Consider the following 21552-nt stretch of genomic DNA (forward strand, 5'->3'; position numbering starts at 1 on the left):
TTCTGTGCTGAAAAAGCTCTGTTGGCATTTCTTCATATATAAGGTGTTTCAATGCATTATATTTGAACATCAAGTGCTGACAACATTGAGAAGAGCTGTGTGTCACAGTCTCTACAGGCTATCTAAATGACTGCACACATCAGAGTCAGGTTTCATTTTATTAACAAGATTAAAACTATACATTTTGTACAATGTACTTTGGTTCACATTACACACAAAGAACTGAGTCTGTGTCCATCAAGAGGTGTGTGTGTGTCAGAAGTCCAAAGAAAGGCCTATTCTGCAAGGCCTATTCTGCAACCCAAGTCTGGCCTTGGGTTGTTGTCCTCTCCTAACTATGTCTTCCTGACATGGCACACGACCGGGGGCAGAGGAAGTCGTTTAACTTGCAAGCCTTGTCACGAGAGGGTCTCCCTGGCTCTTGAGATTGTTGTCCCCCTGCCACAAGCCTCCACGTTGGTAGTTGCCAGAAGGGAGGTGTGTCTCAGCAAAAAAGCGTGAGGCACGTATCTTGCGTTTGGCTCATGAGCTTCCTCTGTGGAGGGCCAGACATGCCCTTAGCCTTTTTCAGGGGTACACTTGATTGGACGACCAAGAATCCTCATCCTTTCAGCCATGATGCCGAATTTTTTATTTATTTTTATTTATTTTACCGTGTAAGTTGACTGAGAACACGTTCTCATTTGCAGCAACGACCTGGGGAATAGTTACAGGGGAGAGGAGGGGGATGAATGAGCCAATTGTAAACTGGGGATTATTAGGTGACCGTGATGGTAGAGGGCCAGATTGGGAATTTAGCCAGGACACCGGGGTTAACACCCCTACTCTTACGATAAGTGCCATGGGATCTTTAATGACCTCAGAGAGTCAGGACACCCGTTTAACGTCCCATCCGAAAGACGGCACCCTACACAGAGCAGTGTCCCCAATCACTGCCCTGGGGCATTGGGATCTTTGTTTAGACCAGAGGAAAGAGTGCCTCCTACTGGCCCTCCAACACTACTTCCAGCAGCACCTGGTCTCCCATCCAGGGACTGACCAGGACCAACCCTGCTTAGCTTCAGAAGCAAGCCAGCAGTGGTATGCAGGGTGGTATGCTGCTGGATGAATTCGGACTCTCCGACAACAAGAGTGGCGGTACTTCCAGGTATGCCCAGGTTCATTGAGATGGACACCTGTGAATGAGGTAACAAGAAAATGTCAGATGTACGGTACCAGTCAAAAGTTTGGACACACCTACTCATTCCAAGGTTTTTTTTATTTTTACTTAGTTCTACATTGTAGAATAATATTGAAGACAAACTATGAAATAACACATATGGAAACATGTAAGTGTCAAAAAACATTCCTCATGAAGCTGGTTGAGAGAATGCCAAGAGTGTGCAAAGCTGTCATCAAGGCAAAGGGTGGCTACTTTGAAGAATCTCAAATATAAATATATATTTTGATTTGTTTAACACTTTTTTGGTTACTACATGTGTAATTTCATAGTTTGGATGTCTTCACTATTATTCTACAATGTAGGAAATATTAAAAATAAAGAAAAACCCTTGAATGAGTAGGTTTGTCCAAACTTTTGACTGGTACAGTTTGGCCCCCCTAAAAAAAAACACCATATAATTTTCCAAAAGCCTTGAAAAAAATGGCATTTCTCATATAGAGGTGCATACATGAATGCAGTAACAAGGGAAATGATATTATCAGCTGTCTTCGGCTAGCCGCCAGCCAAACTGAAGCATGCTGATGACTTTAGGAGGACCTGTAGGAGCCCTGTGTGCTTTCTGAGTACTATAGCCGTAGGTGTCTCCTTCAGAAGCAATTTTTTTGCTTGGGATTGTAATGTTCTTTCGGCATTTTTGTCAAAATGTAGTTATTGGCACAGCCTTGTTCTGTTCAATGTTCTCTACCTACATAGCACTCTAAATACCCCAATTCATGTTGTTAAATTCAAAAGAATACGAGATGAAAATTGCTGACACCATTCAAACCAATGAGGGACTAGAACTTTAAAGCCAATTATCTCAGAATGATCTTTTTGCAGATAGAACCTTACAGTCCCACGCTCTCGCCATCTCAGTCCAAACCACCATAGATATCTTACAATGTGACATGGCACTGTAGGAGTTCTCTAGAGTTAGGAGGACCTAGGAACCCTATGTGTGTGAACTCTAAGCACTATCTCATATAAATCATCTCCTTTCAAAAGCCAGTTTTTGCTATGATGGATAAAAGATCACGCCGAGGCTGTGCTTCTCTGTTTCCGTGGCAACTCCTTTTTATACATTTTTCTATGATGCGATTTAAGTCAGTTTTTTTTGCAATGGTGTGTGCCATAGGGAGTGTAGAGGGGTTATTCAGTCCCCTGACTGTGTACACAGGGGCGGCAGGTAGCCTTGTGGTTAGAGCGTTGGGCCAGTAACCAAAAGGTTGCTAGATTGAATCCCCGAGCTAACATGGTAAAAATCTGTCTTTCTGCCCTTGAACAAGGCAGTTAACACACTGTTCCTAGGCTGTCATTGTAAATAAGAATTTGTTCTTAACTGACTTGCCTAGTTAAATTAAGGTTAAAAAAAATACTGTTGGTATTAAAATATGATTTTGTTGAATGACAAATATAAACAGCCCATAGGGAAATACCCCAGGGATGAAATTATTAAATATTAAGAGAATTGAAAATGCAATACTGTAAATGTGGTATAGTTATTTAAATCAATTGAACACTGGTTTCATTTTCATTACTGACTACAATTCTCACCTGAGTAATATGTGTGCTTTTTCAGAAATGTTTTATCAGAACATTCTATGAACTGGAGTAGAAGTCACTCACCAACTACCTCTACTCCAATGATCTTGTGACCTGAAAACATGATGAACTACTCAAATATGCTTGTCCTTATTGAGGGGTTAGATTTTGACGTACCCATTTGGACACTCTTCATCTAGCAGCTCTCCTCTTTACCCTAACTTTGCATTCTCCACTTACTCTGGACCAGAGTGCCAGGGGCACCACCCGTATGTGTGTGTGATTGCCGCCCCTGGGTCCACCACTACACCACATTCAGTTTATATCCCCCTGTCTCTCCATCTTCCTTACTGCTTTTCAAATACAGGCAGCTCAATTCAAGACTGAGCCTGTGGTACTCAGGCACTAGCTTCAAAGCCTTGTTCTGCTAAGGGTCTTGTCCCAAACCAGCTTCCCTCCTACTAACGCATGCTAAAGAGGCATACACAAATGTGACCGGCCGGCTCGATTCGGCTATATGTAGCAACATTTGAAATTGTGTTTTTTTACATTGGATAAAAGTAGAGACTCAGAGCTAGAAAATGGTATGTCATACCCTACAGTTGAGGAACAATGGGAAAGTAATTCTGCTTTGAAAGTTGATACATTTGTAACCTCACTTTTGAAGAAAATGGCCCTTGGTACCTACTGTTTTGGTACCTACTGGAGAGCTCTTCTTTGTCTACACCCATTCAGCATCGTTCACACCCTTTTAAGCTTTAGCCCCACCCATCTCTTTAAGGATTCACATGTGAGGCTATGTACTAAGCAACCAAAGATTTCAAGACTAAAGTCTGCGTTACACTACGGGTCTGTTCGTAAATGTAATCTGGAGTGCCAGAGTGTGCTCTGTGCGTTCGTAAACTCAGAGCGTTGTCAGATTGGCCGTTCGTAAATTCATAGTTTTTCGTTCTCGGAGCGGTCAGACCACACTGGATGCTCTGGCCTAAAAGTAGGGTTGATCCGAGCGTTCTGACCTAACAGCAGCAGTCAAGCACCCAAGCTAACTGGATAACGTTGGCTAGCTACTTCCTGACACAAATGAGAGAACAGCTCACTTTGACCATTTTACTCGCCCTAGCAGAGCTGGTTAGGCTGTTTTTATGTTATCCAGAGCGTTGGTGACTGCAACTGTGCTGCTGGCAACATTTAAATTATGCTTTTTTGCCAACGTTTACTGACACCGGCCATATTCAACGTGTGTTGAGCGTTCGTAAATTCATCAGTAATTCTGACAAATTTACCAACTACGTCTATCGACAGTCGTCACAGTGACATCATAAACATTCTATTGAAATAGTTACTTGAATAGTGGAATCTTTTGTTTAGACATGTAGCTAGCTAGCTAAACAATTAACCATAATCCCAACTCATAATGTTACTACCCTGCATGAATCTGCAGGTAGCTAACCAACCAGGTTCAATGTTAGCTAGCTAACATTGGGCTATAACTAGCAATGCAAATGGCTCTGAGATACAAATAATATTACTACACAGATCATAAACGTAACGTTAGCTAGCTAGCTAACAGCACACATTAACTTAAAATTAAAACTACTTTCTGACAAAATTTGAAACGTATAATATATCTGAAAATGTAGCTAGCTAGACTCTCTTACCCGTTTACATGGATGGATGCTTCTCCCTCTGTCACGGATGCCATGGTTGCCCTTAGTTTGAAGATGTAATCCAGAGTCAGGTGTTTTATACAATAGACTTCTGTGTGTTCTCTTTTTGACTCCGTCTGCATATTTGCAATCAAACGCCAGAATTTTCTTCATCTCCTTAGCTATCATACTCTAATTCCACTGATTTCAAAACTCAGTCCTCCAGAAAGTGGAGAGCAACACTTATGCAGTTCTTCTACGAGATATATTTCAAAAAAGCTGCGTTAGAAAGGATTACCTACACATATTGACCAGCTCATATTATAGACAGAAGCCTGCTACATGGCAGACCAATCCGAACTCATCTATCGGCATGTCCAGCCCACTTATTATCTCAGCTGATGATGGCTAGCGGGAAGGTTGCTTCCTTTTTCCATGGCTAAACCAACTAGGCTCATTATTTAACTATTTTATCCATATTTACAGATGGCGAACAAGTTTGTTATTTAGGCACATGAAAGTTCACATGTTCCAGAAGGCATTTCTGCCCAAAAATGCATTTTGATATTTAAAAAAAGTTTATGTTCAAAAGGCGCTCCTGTAAAGTAGTGACGCGTGACATACGCCTAGTTTCCTGAAACGAGTAACAAATGTCTAAATGACCGGGGCCTCTGCTTTACTTAGTAGATAGAACAGAAGCCTAAACTCCTCCAACGCTGACAAAAACACATTTGGTTGCCATGACTGCCATTGTTCTGGCGCTTCATCTCCATATTACACAATATAGAAAAAACAGAACTGTTTCCTCATTCCCGGTAGTGTCAGTGGGTTTAAATGATGTCGGTGTTAGAGTGGATAACAGATTGTAGGCTACCATTTAGGATTGGCCAGTCTGCAGCTTCATTAGAAAGCTTATTCAGTCTCAGAAAATGGTGGATTTCAAGCCGCAGATCTTCATACAACTTCCTGAAAGGATGTGTGGTTGATTCAACCAGACCAGATAATTGGTCAAGAAAACCCTTTGTGGGAACCACTGAGATAAATTATTGAAAGTTGGCCAGTAGAGAGGAGGCTAAAGAAAGGAGTTGGTAACCCAGGCTGACTTTGTCAGAAAGAGGATTTTTGGTGGGATTACTATTCCTGTATGACTCTGGCTTTCTTTGCTTTCGAATCATCCCTAAATGAAGTTGGCAACCATAATCCCAGACTTAAACGTTCTTTTAATCCCCTGTCCATATTATAATATTGCAGAGCCTTGCATGCTGCTGCGAAGGGACCGTAAGGCGGGTTTTAAATATGGAGGGCTCACCCTCAAATTTATTACGCCTTAATTGTATCTGAAGATTGCATCTCCTAGGCAGAGTGCTGACTTATGAATTATTGATGGGCAGCTTTGTAGCCATTCTAAATGAGAGAGAGGGGGGACTGAAAGCTCTATTGGGAAGTAGCGCAAATGCAGTTTGAGGCGTTCCGTAGGGAAACTAGGCTCATTTCTCCAGGGTGTGTCCCAAATGTCACTCCATTCCCTATATGGGCCCTGGCCAAAAGAAATGCACTATATAGGAGATAGGGTGCCATTTGGGACGCAGCTCTGTGTGTCTCCATCGACACACAGATGTTACAAACTTGAGCTATGGGTGAAGTGTTTCAACACAAGTGTCAGAAGGGAGAGACTAATATTCAGCATCTTTGGATGTGGCAGACAACATTGTCCATATAAACTGTATAGAATTTTTTTGGGGGGGGGATCAGAAGTTCCAGTTGGTGTTCTAAGTTTGGAATGCCTCTTCTATCCCTTTCGTCTTCCAAATAACCTGACATGTTTGAACCCTTTCAATATTCTCTACCAATTACCCAGTAGCATACGGTCTTCTCTTCTCCATCTCATTGTGGTTATGTAATTTAATTAGTAAGCACTGTCTGATAATGTTGTTTGGGGAATGAGATGCACCCTCTTTGTATCCTGTTCAACACTTGGCAATTCTGCTCCAAATATACTGGAAACCCAACTCTGCTGAGAGCCTTTTATGGGAATATGTTGAGAGATGGGAAGCGGTTTTTGAGTGCTGGTTTGCATGTCCCTCCTTGCTTGTAGTCACACTGAATAGAGGTGACTTTTTCTTTGAGGAATGGCAGCGTTCTTCTCTCAGTTATTGAGTCATGTCTTGGTTCATGGCCTCCATAGTTTTCTTTTGTAGGAACCATTCTAACAACAGTTCAGTCATGATTCATAATGGGGTTTAGCTTTGCAGCTTTTACTGTGGTGTGGGTGGTGCGGCGTGGGGGAGCAACATTTGTCCACCCACTTGAAATATCGTCTATGAAATGAATGTAATAGACTATTGGAGGATAATCAATATTGCTGGTCTTAGCCGCCATTATCGTTGACTATGTCTCCTTCGCTACACTTCTGTCACACACTCTTTTCTCTCCTGTTCTTCTGGTTTTCCTCTTTCTGGTGGTCTTGCAGAGACTGTGGGCAGTGAAAGTGCAGGCGTGGTAACTTGTCTCAGTGTGTAGATGGGTAGTGCCAGCCAAGTCCTCACCCACACTCTCTGAGGGTAGTGCCCTGTTTGTGCACTGTCAGCCATTTTCCCAGGTCAAATCCCATAGTGGATTTGCAAGATTTCATTGTGAAATCCTTTAGATGCCAAAACACTTGAATTTAAGCATTTGTTTATCAACTTTGATTGTATATTATACTGAACAAAAATATAAAAGCAACATGTAAAGTGTTGGTCCCATGTTTCATGGGTTGAAATAAAAGATCCCAGAAAAGTTCCATATGCACAAAACGCTTATTTCTCTCTAATGTTGTGAACAAATTTGTTTACATCCCTGGTGAGGACGATGATCATGCACATAAACTGCTCTGAGGCAATGCCCCCATGAACAAAGCGAGGTCCGTACAGAAATGGTTTGTCGAGATCGGTGTGGAACAACTTGACTGGCCTGCACTGAGCCCTGACCTCAACCCCATCGAACACCTTTGGGATGAATTGGAACACCGACTGTGAGCCCGGCCTAATCGCCCAACATCAGTGCCCGACCTCACTAATGCTCTTTTGGCTGAATGGAAGCAAGTCCCCGCAGCAATGTTCCAACATCAAGTGGAAAGCCTAACCAGAAGAGTGGAGGCTGTTATAGCCACAAAGGGGGGACCAACTCCATATTAATGCCCATGATTTTGTAATTAGATGTTCGATGAGCAGGTGTCCACATACTTTTGGTCATGTAGTGTTAATTGACTGATTTGAAATTGTTGCATTTATATTTTTGAGAAATATTACTTTTTAATGTCAATGTTGTGTACATGGAATGGTTGCGACTAATCACATTGGCTATCTCATGGCAACACTTTCTTCGTCTTTACATATAGGCCTAGCCTACGGTGTTTAATTTGATAATTTTCTTAATGTCACATGCTCTATCTGCCCAAGATATGGCCATTATTATTATCCTTCTCTATTCTGTCTTTGTGCAGCCAATTCTCTTTTTTCCAAGTGGTATCTTTCTGCTCAGACACTCTGCCTGGGGCATCTGTGGTGAAGGTGGTGTAGCCACAGTTATGTTGCTTGGTTTGAGACCCATAGAATAAAGCTGCTTCCTGGGCTGGATACTGGCTGTAAACTGTTATTTGATTGACACCTACAGACAGTCAGGGTTCCCTAGTCGATAACAATGGGGAGCGTTCATTTTTTCCTGATGCTCGCTCATGTTACTTGTGCAGTGAGTGTACAGAGAGCGAAATGCTGACTTCATCTGCACACACTGCCTAAATACATGGGTATTTTTGTGCTCATATTTGCCTCTGGAAACTCTACAATAAGTAGGCCTGCAGCTTATAAAGAAGAAAATAGTTCATGGCCCATTCCATCACCCATAAAAGGCGATATAGAAACATGAGTGGTATGTGTGATGTGGTTGTATGCTACTGCATTAGCGAAGTGGGTGCCTGTGCAGTGGTTTCAATAGATATTCAATATCATTTGAGTTTGAGATAAGGGCATAACCTATTGCTATTGCCTGCTGAATACAGCTTTCAGTCAGATGTCAACAACAAGGGAGTGAGAAAAGGGTAGGGAGGGAGGGAGGTGTAGACATCTGGTCCATGTTCAGTAGGGCATAACATTCTTATTGGACAGGTTCAGATATTTCAGTTTAATGTGGAGGAACTGGTCGTATTTTTCTCCTATTGCGTGTCTAGTACTGAGCATGAACGCTGAACGTTGCTCATTTAATCATTTCAAGTACTGATATAAACCCCTGTATTTTAGAAAAAGGAAAATGTACTGCTTGGACTGATCATAATGCTAAAAAGCATTCTTTGTACATACAATATATAATCTACTGTTACGGCGCAATCATGTGTTTGTTCCATCCATTACTTTCTTCTATAGATTAAAAACAGTTCAGTCTGCCTCCTATACGAATGACGTGCTCTATAGTAGTTGCTTTGGGAGCAAATGATCCTCACTGGTCTCTCCTATGGGGCTCGTACAGAACTATTGCTGAGCTTCTGGGAAAATGAATCGAGGTAAGATCTGGCCCTGTGGGAAATCAATTTTTCCCCCACAGGGCCAGATGATTGAGTCCCACTATGTTATGTTGATCAAGACTCTTACCCCCTCAAGACATGTATGTTATGTGTATGTATGTTGTTCGTCTCACTGTGTGCACTGAACGCGGTGAACTTGGGCCATATTTACTGAATCATGTAGGCTACATGCATAGAGATCCTTTAATTCACATTCTGTATGTAATTATATGGCTACATATGCATCAATGTATATAGTATAGGGGTTCTGGATAAGAAAGCAGTTTGACCAGTTAGTGATGTTGAAATATTCTAGGAACAACCACATATCCAGCATCTTGTAATTGGAGCATATGCCACTTAAAGGGGAAATCAGTAGTTGCTACATCCATTTTTGGACTAATAAATTAATGATATGTACTAGGCTTGGGCGGTATCCAGATTGTAATACCGACTTTGTGCCATACCGAGATATTCCGCGCTGAACACAAGGGGGCGCTGTTTTCAAAACCCACTGATACTCTGTAATCCAAAGGTTAGCAATGCTAACAAGTACATATCAAATCCCATAGAGAATGCTATCTAAATGCTAACTAGCGCATTGCAAACATTTTGTACAGTTTATGACCTAAACTATACAACTATACAAGTAACTAAAAAAATGCTAGTCACAGTTTGCTGCACGCATAAAACAAATATTAGCCAGCAAGTCTCTTGATCCAGGAGGGAATTCTCTGCTGTAACCAAGTGAATGCTTGATTTTGTAAGAAGCTAACCACTTAGTTAAATAGTTAACTAGCTACTGAATTAGCAAACCAAATGCACAACTGCTGAGCATTTAACACATTTTAGACAGTTAACTTAGCTTGAATTGCAAACATTTACATTTACTACATACTCTTAATTAGATCACCTGGCGCATACTGCACAACAGTGAGTGACAACAAACACCATCTGACTGGGGACTACTGTAAGCTTCATAAAAATGTGACAGGTGAAATGAAGAAAGCAATGTTCTTTATCTCCTAACGTATTGCACAAGTTGACTGCAAGTATTTACTTAAAAAGTAGCCACAAATATTCAAATGTTTTAAAACATTTTCAATATATTGTTTCAACTGTATTGACGGTATTGGAAAAACCATCCCGTGGCTTTTTCCAAATAACCCGGTATATACGGTACACTGCCAAGCCTAATATGTACCCATTGATTCTTGAAGTACTGTATACAACGTATAAATTTCTCATGAGCTAAGTTCAACTGATGTACCCCATCAGAACCTAATGTTTGTAAACAAAGTAAATGTAAACAAACATTAAATAGCCTTAAAACATGGTTAATACTCAAATGTGTATATCATGGACGTCCTTGCATCCATAGCTCTGTCTATGAATTTGAGAGTGGTTACATTTCTCCATCCCCATCCCTCAGCTTTTTACCAAAACAGGGGTGGGGACACCGCTTTATTATTGTTTCTACTGCTGATTATCGCTTTAAAAGCCAGTTGGAGAGCAGTACTTTAGTTCATTAAGTTGGTGAAAGTAGCAGAGAGGTAATGTAGTGAAAGTAGCAGACAGTTGATGTAGTGAAAGTAGCAGAGAGGTAATGTAGTGAAAGTAGCAGAGGTAATGTAGTGAAAGTAGCAGAGGTAATGTAGTGAAAGTAGCAGAGAGGTACTGTAGTGAACGTAGTGAAGAGGTACTGTAGTGAAAGTAGCAGACAGTTGATGTAGTGAAAGTAGCAGAGAGGTAATGTAGTGAAAGTAGGAGAGGTAATGTGGTGAAAGTATCAGAGAGGTACTGTAGTGAACGTAGTGAAGAGGTACTGTAGTGAAAGTAGCAGAGGTACTGTAGTGAACGTAGTAAAGAGTTTAAGTAGTGAAAGTAGCAGAGAGGTAATGTAGTGAAAGTAGAAAATAGTTTATGTAGTAAAAGTAGCAGAGAGGTAATGTAGTGAAAGTAGAAAGAGTTTATGTAGTGAAAGTAGCAGAGAGGTAATGTACTGTAGCGAAAGTAGCAGAAAGGTAATGTACTGTAGCGAAAGTTGCAGAAAGGTAATGTAGTGAAAGTAGCAAAGAGTTCATGTTGTGAAAGTAGCAGAGGTATTGTAGTGAAAGTAGAAAAGAGCTTATGTAGTAGAAGTAGCAGAGGTTATGTAGTGAAAGTAGCAGAGAGGTTATGTAGTGAAGTAGGAGATAGGTTATGTAGTGGTAGCATGGAGGTAATGTGGTGAAAGTAGCAGAGTTTATGAGGTGAAAGTAGCAGAGAGATAATGTACTGTAGCGAAAGTAGCATAAAGGTAATGTAGTGAAAGTAGCAGAGAGGTAATGGAGTGAAAGTAGTCATCTGACTAATGTCATTATAGAGCTCTAGACAAGAATCTTGCAGCATTGATTTTTTTATTGGCCAAAAATGTAAATTACTCTTATGTGCTGCAATATAATAATGCATTGCAGTTTCAATTTGCTGAAATCTGTCCGGTATCCTTCACATGACTTCAGACTATTGAGATGCACCCCAAGTGTCATGCATCACAATTTATGCACCAGTGATCCACCAGTCTCCATCCTGTCTTCTGATTAATCATTATTCTGCAACGTCATTAAACTCCTACCTTAGAGCTGAAGTGATTGTTACACAATGTGAAAAGTACTGACCCCCAGTGTAACCAACATGGCTTCCTGTAATCAGCCTTTTGAATGATACTTTTAATCCGTGGAAAGGAATTAGTTACTGTTCCCTGGAGTGCCTCAAATAATGCATGAGGGGGAGATAGATAATGCATTCAAAATACATGAGGGGGTGTCGTTTGAATAATGCATAGTATTAATTTGCTACGCAAGCGGGAGATGGATAGCGTTTCTATCTAATGGTGGAAATGGCTCTGATTGGAGCAATGGCTCTTAAGCATGCCTGTTGCTTTCCTGAGTTTAAACTGTTATTGGGCTTTTTACCAATTAAGCACCTACTTTTTCAATGATTGCCAAAAGCCATTTTCTACTCCCACAGTCCCACTGCATTGTGATGGGAGAAGTATCCATCAGGAGAAAAGAGACTCATAGCACTTAAAGTTAGGTAAATTAGATCTGACGGCAACGACAGTATTGTCCTGCAGAGCAACAGGCTAGTCTCTTGGTCCAGTAGATTATTGTCTTGAAAGCTGACTGCTCGTGAACAGGGGACTGAATCCTGGGGTTGGTCTATTTTACTTAAACGTGAGGGTTAAAAAAGGCCGGGGCAAGACAGGTTTGGTGGATTGATTGGTGCTGGAGAAATGAGGTGTGATCCTTGATGGTCCTTTACTGAATGAATGAATTACTGTACCTAATTACTGTACCTAATGTACAATATCAAATGATCCATTTTCATTGAAATTCCCTTTTAAGTCGTGGTGAAAGGGCATGTTCAGACTTCACATGAATGCAGACCAATTTTGCTCCTTCTAGACCAATCGCCTGGTTACATGGCGGGGGGCTGAGTAATGCTGAAATGAATTAAAGCTATCAGCTAATGGAGCCCAGTTTTGAGTCATACTTAGTAATCAGCCAGGCAACCATGCAAGCAGGCAACCAGGCAGGCGTACAGGCAGGCGTACAGGCAGGCAGGCAGGCTCGACCAACTCAGTCTGCTGTACTCTCACAGTCCTGAAGTGCTGGAACACAGGAGTGTGTGCCATTCCGAATGACAGTCTTCGAAATTGAAATATGCCCTAATTAATTGGATTTTGAAAAACTTCCGAATCAACTATCGAGGGTGGATTAAGAAAGGACAGGATTGATAATTAGAAATGGGCAATACATAAAAGACAGAGACTTCAATGTCAATCATCATAAAGTATGTCAAAAGCAGTTAGGCCAACATTAAATCACAGTTGCCAGTGGGGGGTTCATCATTGGGGGGGATCGATACAGTTACATAACGCAATATTATTTTTGGATGATATATTGATATTTAACCCCAAGTATCAAGTGTATATGTATGTATAGGTATGTATTTTTATTTAAAAAAATTACCAAAAATGCTAGGTAGCGTTAGCTAGCTAGTCGGCTGTACCTACGCCAGAACGTCGGTATTTTTCATCCAATAGCTTGGCCTTAATCTTCTCTTAATAGAGAGCCAACGTGTTTTCAGCACTTTTATTTCAATACTGAATGCCCTTTACCTCATTCTACTATAGTCATGGATTTAAATACTAGGAGCACTTGATTTACAGAACCAGTCAAAAGTTTGGACACGCCTACCCATTCAAGGGTTTTTCTTTTTTTATATACTATTTTCTACATTGTTGAATAATAGCGAAGACATCAACACTTTTAAATAAGACATATGGAATCATGTAGTAACCAAAAAAGTGTTAAACAAATACACATATATTTTAGTAGCCACACTTTGCCTTGATGACAGCTTTGCACACTCTTGGCATTCTCTCAACCAGTTTCATGAGGTAGTCATCTGGAATGCATTTCAATTAACAGGTGTGCCTTGTTAAAAGTTAATTTGTGGAATTTCTTTCCTTCTTAATGCATTTGAGCTAATCAGTTGTGTTGTGACAAGGTAGGTGGGGTATACAGAAGATAGCCCTATTTGGTAAAAGACCAAGTCCTTATTATGGCAAGAACAGCTCAAATAAGCAAAGAGAAACGACAGTCCATTACTTTAACATATGAAGGTCAGTCAATCTGGAAAGTGTCAAGAACTTTGACAGTTTCTTCAAGTGCAGTCGCAAAAACGATCAAGCGCTGTGATGAAACTGTCTCTCATGACGACCGCCAAAGGAAAGGAAAACCTCGAGTTACCTCTGCTGCAGAGAATAAGTTCATTAGAGAGTTACCAGCCTCAGAAATGGCAGCCCAAATAAATGCTTCACAGAGTTCAAGTAACAGACACATCTCAACATCAACTGTTCAGAGGAAACTGCGTGAATCAGGCCTTCATGGTTGAATTTCTGCAAAGAAACCACTACTAAAGGACAGCAATAAGAAGAACAGAATTGCTTGGACCAATAAACACGAGCAATGAACATTAGACCGGTGGAAATCTGTTCTTTAGTCTGATGAGTCCAAATTTGAGATTTTTGGTTCCAACTGCGTGGCTTTGTGAGACGCAGAGTAGGTGAACGGATGATCTCCGCATGTGTGGTTCCCACTGTGAAGCATGGAGGAGGTGTGATGGTGTGGGGGTGCTTTGCTGGTGACACTGTCAGTGATTTATTTAGAATTCAAGGCACACTTAACCAGCATGGCTACCACAGCATTCGGCAGCGATACGCCATCCCATCTGGTTTGCGCTTAGTGGGACTTTAATTTGTTTTTCACAGGACAATGACCCAACAGGCTGTGTAAGGGCTATTTGACCAAGAAGGAGAGTGATGGAGTGCTGCATCAGATGACCTGGCCTCCACAATCACCCAACCTCAACCCAATTGAGATGGTTTGGGATGAGCTGGACTGCAGAGTGAAAGAAAGGCAGACAACAAGTCCTCAGCATATGTGGGAACTCCTTCAAGACTGTTGGAAAAGCATTCCAGGTGAAGCTGGTTGAGAGAATGCCAAGCGTGTGCAAAGCTGTCATCAAGGCAAAGGGAGGCTACTTTGAAGAATCTCAAATATATTTTTATTTGCTTAACACTTTTTTGCTTACTACATGATTCCATGTGTTTTTTTCATCGTTTTAATATCTTCACTATTATTCTACAATGTAGAAAATAGTAAAAAGAAAGAAAAACCCTTGAATGAGTAGGTGCGTCCAAACTTTTGACTGGTACTGTAGCTCGGTCAGCACTGCCAGGTATGTAACAAGAGTTTTCTTGTTTGGAACCCTTCCATTGGTCCTTAAGTGCAAGCTCTGCTTACATTTTGTGCATATACACACTTTGGGGGGGAAAAGCATGTTGTTGTAGTCAAATTAATGTAGTGATATCCTGACATAAGTGTAACTTCAAAGCTGTTTACAAGGGAGCATTGATTTTAAAGCATTGGACTGGTGTAAGTGTTGGCTGGAGGGAGTTTCCACCACGGTGGGAAGTGTTCCAAGTGCACACTTGAGGAGAAGGGTTGAGAACCTGGACGCTGCCCAAGAGATCTGTGCAGTCTTAGGTAGCACACCTGGTGTATAGATGCCTGTAAGATTAAGACTATCCAACAATCACTGTGTCGTTGCACTGATGGGTACACACATGCATGAACGCGGAGTACACACACACACGCACACACCACACACAGACTGTTCCCAGGAAGCAGCATACTGAGTTCCTTCCCACTCTGTAAAGTTATGAGTACATGTGTGTAGCAGAAATGGTGGAAAGTGGGGCGGAGGAGCCAGTGTACAACAGCTCAACATGACAGACAGGAGCCTGGGGCGGAGGAGCCAGTGTACAACAGCTCAACATGACAGACAGGAGCCTGGGGCGGAGGAGCCAGTGTACAACAGCTCAACATGACAGACAGGAGCCTGGGGCGGAGGACCCAGGGTACAACAGCTCAACATGACAGACAGGAGCCTGTGGCGGAGGAGCCAGTGTACAACAGCTCAACATGACAGACAGGAGGCCGGGGCGGAGGAGCCAGTGTACAACAGCTCAACATGACAGACAGGAGCCTGGGGCGGAGGAGCCAGTGTACAACAGCTCAACATGACAGACAGGAGCCTGGGGCGGAGGAGCCAGTGTACAACAGCTCAACATGACAGACAGGAGCCTGGGGCGGAGGAGCCAGTGTACAATAGCTCAACATGACAGACAGGAGCCTGGGGCGGAGGAGCCAGGGTACAACAGCTCAACATGACAGACAGGAGCCTGGGGCGGAGGAGCCAGGGTACAACAGCTCAACATGACAGACAGGAGGCCGGGGCGGAGGAGCCAGTGTACAACAGCTCAACATGACAGACAGGAGCCTGGGGCGGAGGAGCCAGGGTACAACAGCTCAACATGACAGACAGGAAGCTGCATGTAGACAGACTGTCACTTTAAGCCCAGGGCTAGAGTTGCACAGCAGGTGCTGAGAAGTGGCCCAGCCGGGGGCCAGTGGTAACCCTATCTGAGGCACTGGCTGGGGTTTGACGCACACCCACACAGATGAGTGTTGACTGTGCAGGGATGTAGGCTACTGAACTGAAGGTGTGGGGTAGGAATAGTTTGTCTGACTGGCTTGTCAATTGTTTCAGTCAGTGTCCATGATAGCTGTCTGGATTAAAGCTGAATGAGCAGAGGTACTGAAAGAGAAGGCTAATTTTGCGAGCCATATTGGGAATCTCGCTCTGCTTTCTTGTATCATATGAATGTCTGTCGAGAGAGACTACTGAAAGAGGAGTCTATGGGTGCTTCCCAATTCACCCACACTTCTCCCAAAGTGTGCACTTGCACACTCCCTGTCATTGATTTTAAAGCATTATTTTACCTTTATTTAACTAGGCAAGTCAGTTAAGAACAAATTATTATTTTCAATGACGGCCTAGGTTAACTGCCTTGTTCAGGGGCAGAACGACAGATTTGTACCTTGTCAGCTCGGGGATTGCAACCTTTCGGTTACTAGTCCAATGCTCTAACCACTAGGCTACGCTGCCGCCCCATTAGACTGGTGTAAGTATTGGCAGGAGGGAGTTTCCACCACGACGGGAAGTGTTCAAGTGCACACTTCAGGAGAGGGGTTGAGAACATGGACGCTACCCAATAGATCTGTGCAGTCTAAGGTAGCACACCTGGTATATAGAATTAAGCCCGATAATGAATGACCTTTTTCTATTCTTTCATTCATTACAGTGTGACATAGAGGTGCGCTAGAGGTCTGATTACCGATGATGTCACCTTAGGGAAATCATTGCCCCGTCTGTGGGATCTCCCCCACCCCTACTTGCACAGCACATTAATCTCTCTTTAGACCTGATGCTTCTCTGGGATTTTAATTAACATGATTTCCTATTTTCTGATGGTGTGAAAATGCTTAGTTAGTGAATCCACGTCATATTTTGGTGGCTAATTTGCAATTGACTATCAGGGTGGTGTACCTACTTGGTACTGTACAGCTGTTAGGCCATGTCAAAATGTGTTTTCATAGAATTCCTTGTTTCTGCTTTGCTCAAATGAAGGGTATTGTTGTGGGTGACTGTAATTAGTCAATAATTAAGATGCTCCCCATAAGGCCGGGAAAGTGAGCTTTTGATAGGATTATGTGTAGGCGGCAGGCAGCAGCAACACACAATAACTGCTAGGTAGAGTCTACCAAATGTTAGCGTTGATCATTTTTGTCATTTCAAAGTGCTAATTCGTGTATTTTACACTGGTAGTTGGTTTTCAGTTTGATAATTGCTGAAAGCACTCTTAAATTATTTTGAAGGGAGACATTTTACTTTTATTTTAAGTTATTTTCCTCTTGACATCAAAGTTTGTTTACTATTTGAATAAATCGTAAATAGATGTATTCACACATTTAGTTGTGAGCACCAATATGTTTTGTTGCATGTGATGAGAGGTGTTATGTTTCCCTTGACACCTAACCAGATATCTTTCCTCCAAAAGAGATTTCCTTGCACAAAATACACTCATTTCAAAGGCATTTTTGTTCTATTTTCACACAGAATTAATCTAAAACACAGGAGGACCTTATTCAGTGATACAACTGTACCTGTGACTTATTTGACTCAATCCTCTTCGCCCGTTTTGGGATCATAGGGTGTCCACCATTGCACTCGTCCTCACTCTTTTCCATGCAAGGTCTTTTGTACCTGTGGGTTTGTTGGACTAACTGTTCTCCTCTTTTTTCTTCTCCAGCTGTCCCTTTCCCGCCAAGTCACCGGCTCACAGCCAAGGAGGTGTTTGACAGTGATGGGAAGCCCAAAGTGGACGTGCTCAAAGGCCACCTGACCAAGGAGGGCCGCGTGGAGGAGAGCGTAGCCCTCAGACTCATCGGAGAGGGAGCGGCCATCTTGAGGGCTGAGAAGAACCTGCTAGACATAGAGGCACCCGTGACAGGTTAGTGAGTAAAGCGCACACATGAATATACAGTAGACACATGTGCGCACACACACACCCCTACTGCCTGCTCACGTGTTATTCAAAAAATATTACATAATTTTCTTCATAACGTACTTTACAAAGTTTTCTTACGAATTCCAATTTGTTTGTAGCTAACGTTAGCTAGATTATCTAGGTGGCCAACGTTAGGGTTAAGGGTTAAACTTAGGTTACATGCTAGCTAAGTATTTAAATGTTTAGGGTTAGTGTTAGCTAACATGCTAGCTAAGTAGTTAAAAAGTAGTAAGTAGTTGCAAAGTTGCTAAAATGCTAAAGTTGTCCATGATGTGATTCAAACATGCAACGTTTGGGTTGCTAGACCTTTACGTTACACGCCCACCCATCCTCCCCAACCAACATCCCTCCTATCATTTCTGTCTTAAGTAACCTCAGTCTGTATCTGTGATTGAAGTGCACTGTATACAATTATTTTTTGTGTGCCTGTGTCATGGATTCCCCCGGTACTGCTGCTCATTCCATGTACCAGTTCCGGAGGTCTACGTCACCCCTCTAGGCGTCACTGAACTGTCTCATTACGCACACCTGATTCCAATTCCCCTGATTAGTAATTGTATATATGTGCCCTCTGTTCACCATTGTCTTGTCGGTTATTGTTCCCATGTCCGTTGGTCTGTGAGTACCTGTGCTTTGTTATTTCGGCTTTCGTGCTGCGTGTATTGTGCACTTGTTATTACGTGTCTCGTCCCGTGTATTGTTGTGCATTTTTTATTACGGGTCTCGCCCCATGTATTGTTATTACAGGTAGGGTTGCAAAGGGTCGCAAACTTTTCAGGAAATTTTCGGAAATTTTCCATGGGAAGTTAAGCCCTGGAATTTGGGGAATTTTGCTTAAATTCTTTTTTAAAAGTTAGCTTATAACAGTGAACCTTTTTTGTGGGATACACATAAGGCAATTTTGGTTAAACTATCCCCAATTCAATGGAATTCAAACCCTCTGCATGCACAGTGCATTCTTCCATCACATGTGCAGTGTACTCTTCCATCACATATACAGCTGATTCCCAAGATCTTGCACACTAATGAGATGCAATTGAGCCCACGCTGCTACACTGTCTGAGCCAAGGACTACATGCTTTCTGGTAGGTTTTAATTACAATACTGTGTGGGTGAATATATTTTAATGACATACATGATTTTTTGTTAACTAGTAAATAGTAGCCTACAGGAAAGTGTGTTTAAATCATTTATAACTTAACAATTTCTGCTAGATAGGTTTTGCTATCATGTGTGTTTAACCTTGCTTGAGCCTGCTAACTGAGGAGTGTTAATTCACCTGTTTCCATACATGTTTAATTATAAAACATTTATCTTACAAAAGGAGTTGTTTAATCTAACGGCTTAACTATTTATCTGTACATGGAATTGTATTTGTTATTTAAAAAAATAAAAATAAATCTAATCTTTACAGGAAAATGCCACGGGCACTATCTGATGTGTGGAGACATTTCACTGCAGCTAATGTAGAAGGAAAAGCTGTGTACATTTGCAAATACTGTGCCAAATCATAAGTGAAGGATGCAACAAAGATGCAGAATAATTTGGCCAAGTGTATAAAGTTCCAACAAGCAACTTCTGACACAAGTCCCTCTACTTCTATTTGAGGTGAAAATTATGAATCAGACACCTTATCGATAGCAACAGCTCATGGTCCTCCTGGAATCAGAATTTTCTTGGACTCAATGGAGGAACGTAGTCAAAGTAATGCTGATGAATGTCTTGCTCGAGCTGTGATTGCAACTGGTTCACCTCTGATGCTCACAGGCAATGTGTATTGGAAGAGATTTCTGAATGTTCTTCGCCCAGCATACACCCCTCCAACCAGACATGCTTTATCTATTCATTTGCTGGATGTAAGAGAAGAAATCCATACTGCCCTGCCCACTTCACTGTTACTCCAAGCAGAGGAAACTGCTGTTCTGAAATACATCAAAAAGCGTGAAGACTTCTGCCTGAAGCCCATACACACCGCAGCTTACATGTTGGACCCCAAGTACGCTGGCAAGAGCATCCTATATGGTGCCGAGATCAACAAGGCCTATGGTGTCATCACTACCGTGTCTCACCACCTTGGCCTGGATTAGGGCAAGGTTCTTGGCAGTCTGGTGAAGTACACTTCCAAGCAAGGGCTTCTGGATGGAGATGCAATATGGCAGTCGTGCCAACATATCTCATCAGCCACCTGTTGGAAGTGACTTTGTGGATCTGAGGCTCTTTCCCCTGTTGCCTCCATCATCCTCCAAATTCCACCAACATCAGCCGCCTCAGAGCGCCACTGGTCCTTGTTTGGGAACACACACACCAAAGCACACAACAGGCTGACCAATACAAGGGTTGAAAAATTGGTGGCCATCCGGGCAAATCTGAGACTTTTGAGCCTGACAACGAGCCATGTTCAACAAGGTTGGAAAGTGACAGTGAAGATGAGGCCTCAGAGTCTGATGTTCAAGAGGTGGACATTGAGGAGGTCCAAGGAGAAGAAATGGAAGCCTGAGAGAAAGACAACCAAAGCTTTAGTTTCTAGACTATCATTTTACAGATGTATGTTGAAAACGTTTTTGGGAGATGCGATGGATCATTGGGGATCATTCAATATTCCCTTTCTTTTGTTGTTCAGTGAAATCATCCCATGTGAAGAGTCAACTCATTTAATTAAAGTTCAATTCGTAACCAAATTGTTTTTAAAATTTCTATTGGAAGGATTTAATAATTTGCAATTATGTCTACTTATGATAAGGTAAAAGGTTTATGTTTCTGTCTCCATATGATAGGGTAAATATATCCAATGTAAAAAAACATCTACATTTAAATGGTATTAATATTAATTTGCATATATTCCCGTTAATTCCCATATATTCCCGTTAATTCCCACGGAAAGTTTCCACCTCTGAATATTCCCCAAAATGTGCAACCCTAAGTATGGGTCTCGTCCCGTGTATTTATTAGAGGTTTAACCTCGCTCTTTTGTTTTGGTTACATCCCTGTGTTTTTGTATACGTGTTTGTTTTGGGCTTCGTCCCCGTGCCTTTCATGGCATGTTGTATTTTTGTGTGGAGTATTAAAATCCCCTATTACGTATTCCTGCGCCTGTCTTCAATCCTTTATACAACGTGACAGCCTGCAATAAGTAATTTGTGTCTGTTTCACAATAATCTGTGATACTGGGTTGTGTGGTCGCTGAATTTTACAGTACCCAAAGTCATACTGTGATGTTACAGTATCATGGGGAAAATAACTGTGTAGCCTAAATACTGCAATGCAGGTTTGATTGGATGTTATCCCTCCCTCCCTCTCTCTGGGGAGCCCTTACCCAACCTTCTACCTTTTCCCACATCCCCTGAGTACGTCAGATACCGCTGGGCTTTCAGGGACGTGCGTGGGCTCTGCTGCCGAACACCAGAACGCTATAACAAGCACAGGGCCAAGAGTCAATTAAACTCGTTCAGTCTGACCAACCAAGGCGTCACTATGTGTTCAAATGCCCTTTTGGTACATACAGACTTGAAAAGGTCAATTACTCTGTCACACACACACACACACACACACACACACACACACACACACACACGATCAACGTTTTGGCCCTCTTGAGGAAGATTAA

General features: G+C 42.0%; 1 protein-coding gene across 4 annotated transcripts in view; it reads left to right on the top strand.

Annotated features, from left to right (window-relative positions):
* The window catches only part of LOC139534929 (protein phosphatase 3 catalytic subunit alpha), a 137512-nt gene that overhangs the window by 48957 nt on the left and 67003 nt on the right, over window positions 1-21552 (top strand). For all 4 annotated transcript variants that reach the window (XM_071334465.1, XM_071334467.1, XM_071334466.1 and 1 more), the window contains exon 2: window positions 17691-17891. In XM_071334465.1, the coding sequence (XP_071190566.1) occupies window positions 17691-17891 (201 nt within the window). The remainder of the gene's footprint in view (window positions 1-17690; window positions 17892-21552) is intronic.

Source organism: Salvelinus alpinus, chromosome 11, assembly GCF_045679555.1.
Source record: "Salvelinus alpinus chromosome 11, SLU_Salpinus.1, whole genome shotgun sequence".
NCBI classification, from domain to species: domain Eukaryota; kingdom Metazoa; phylum Chordata; class Actinopteri; order Salmoniformes; family Salmonidae; genus Salvelinus; species Salvelinus alpinus.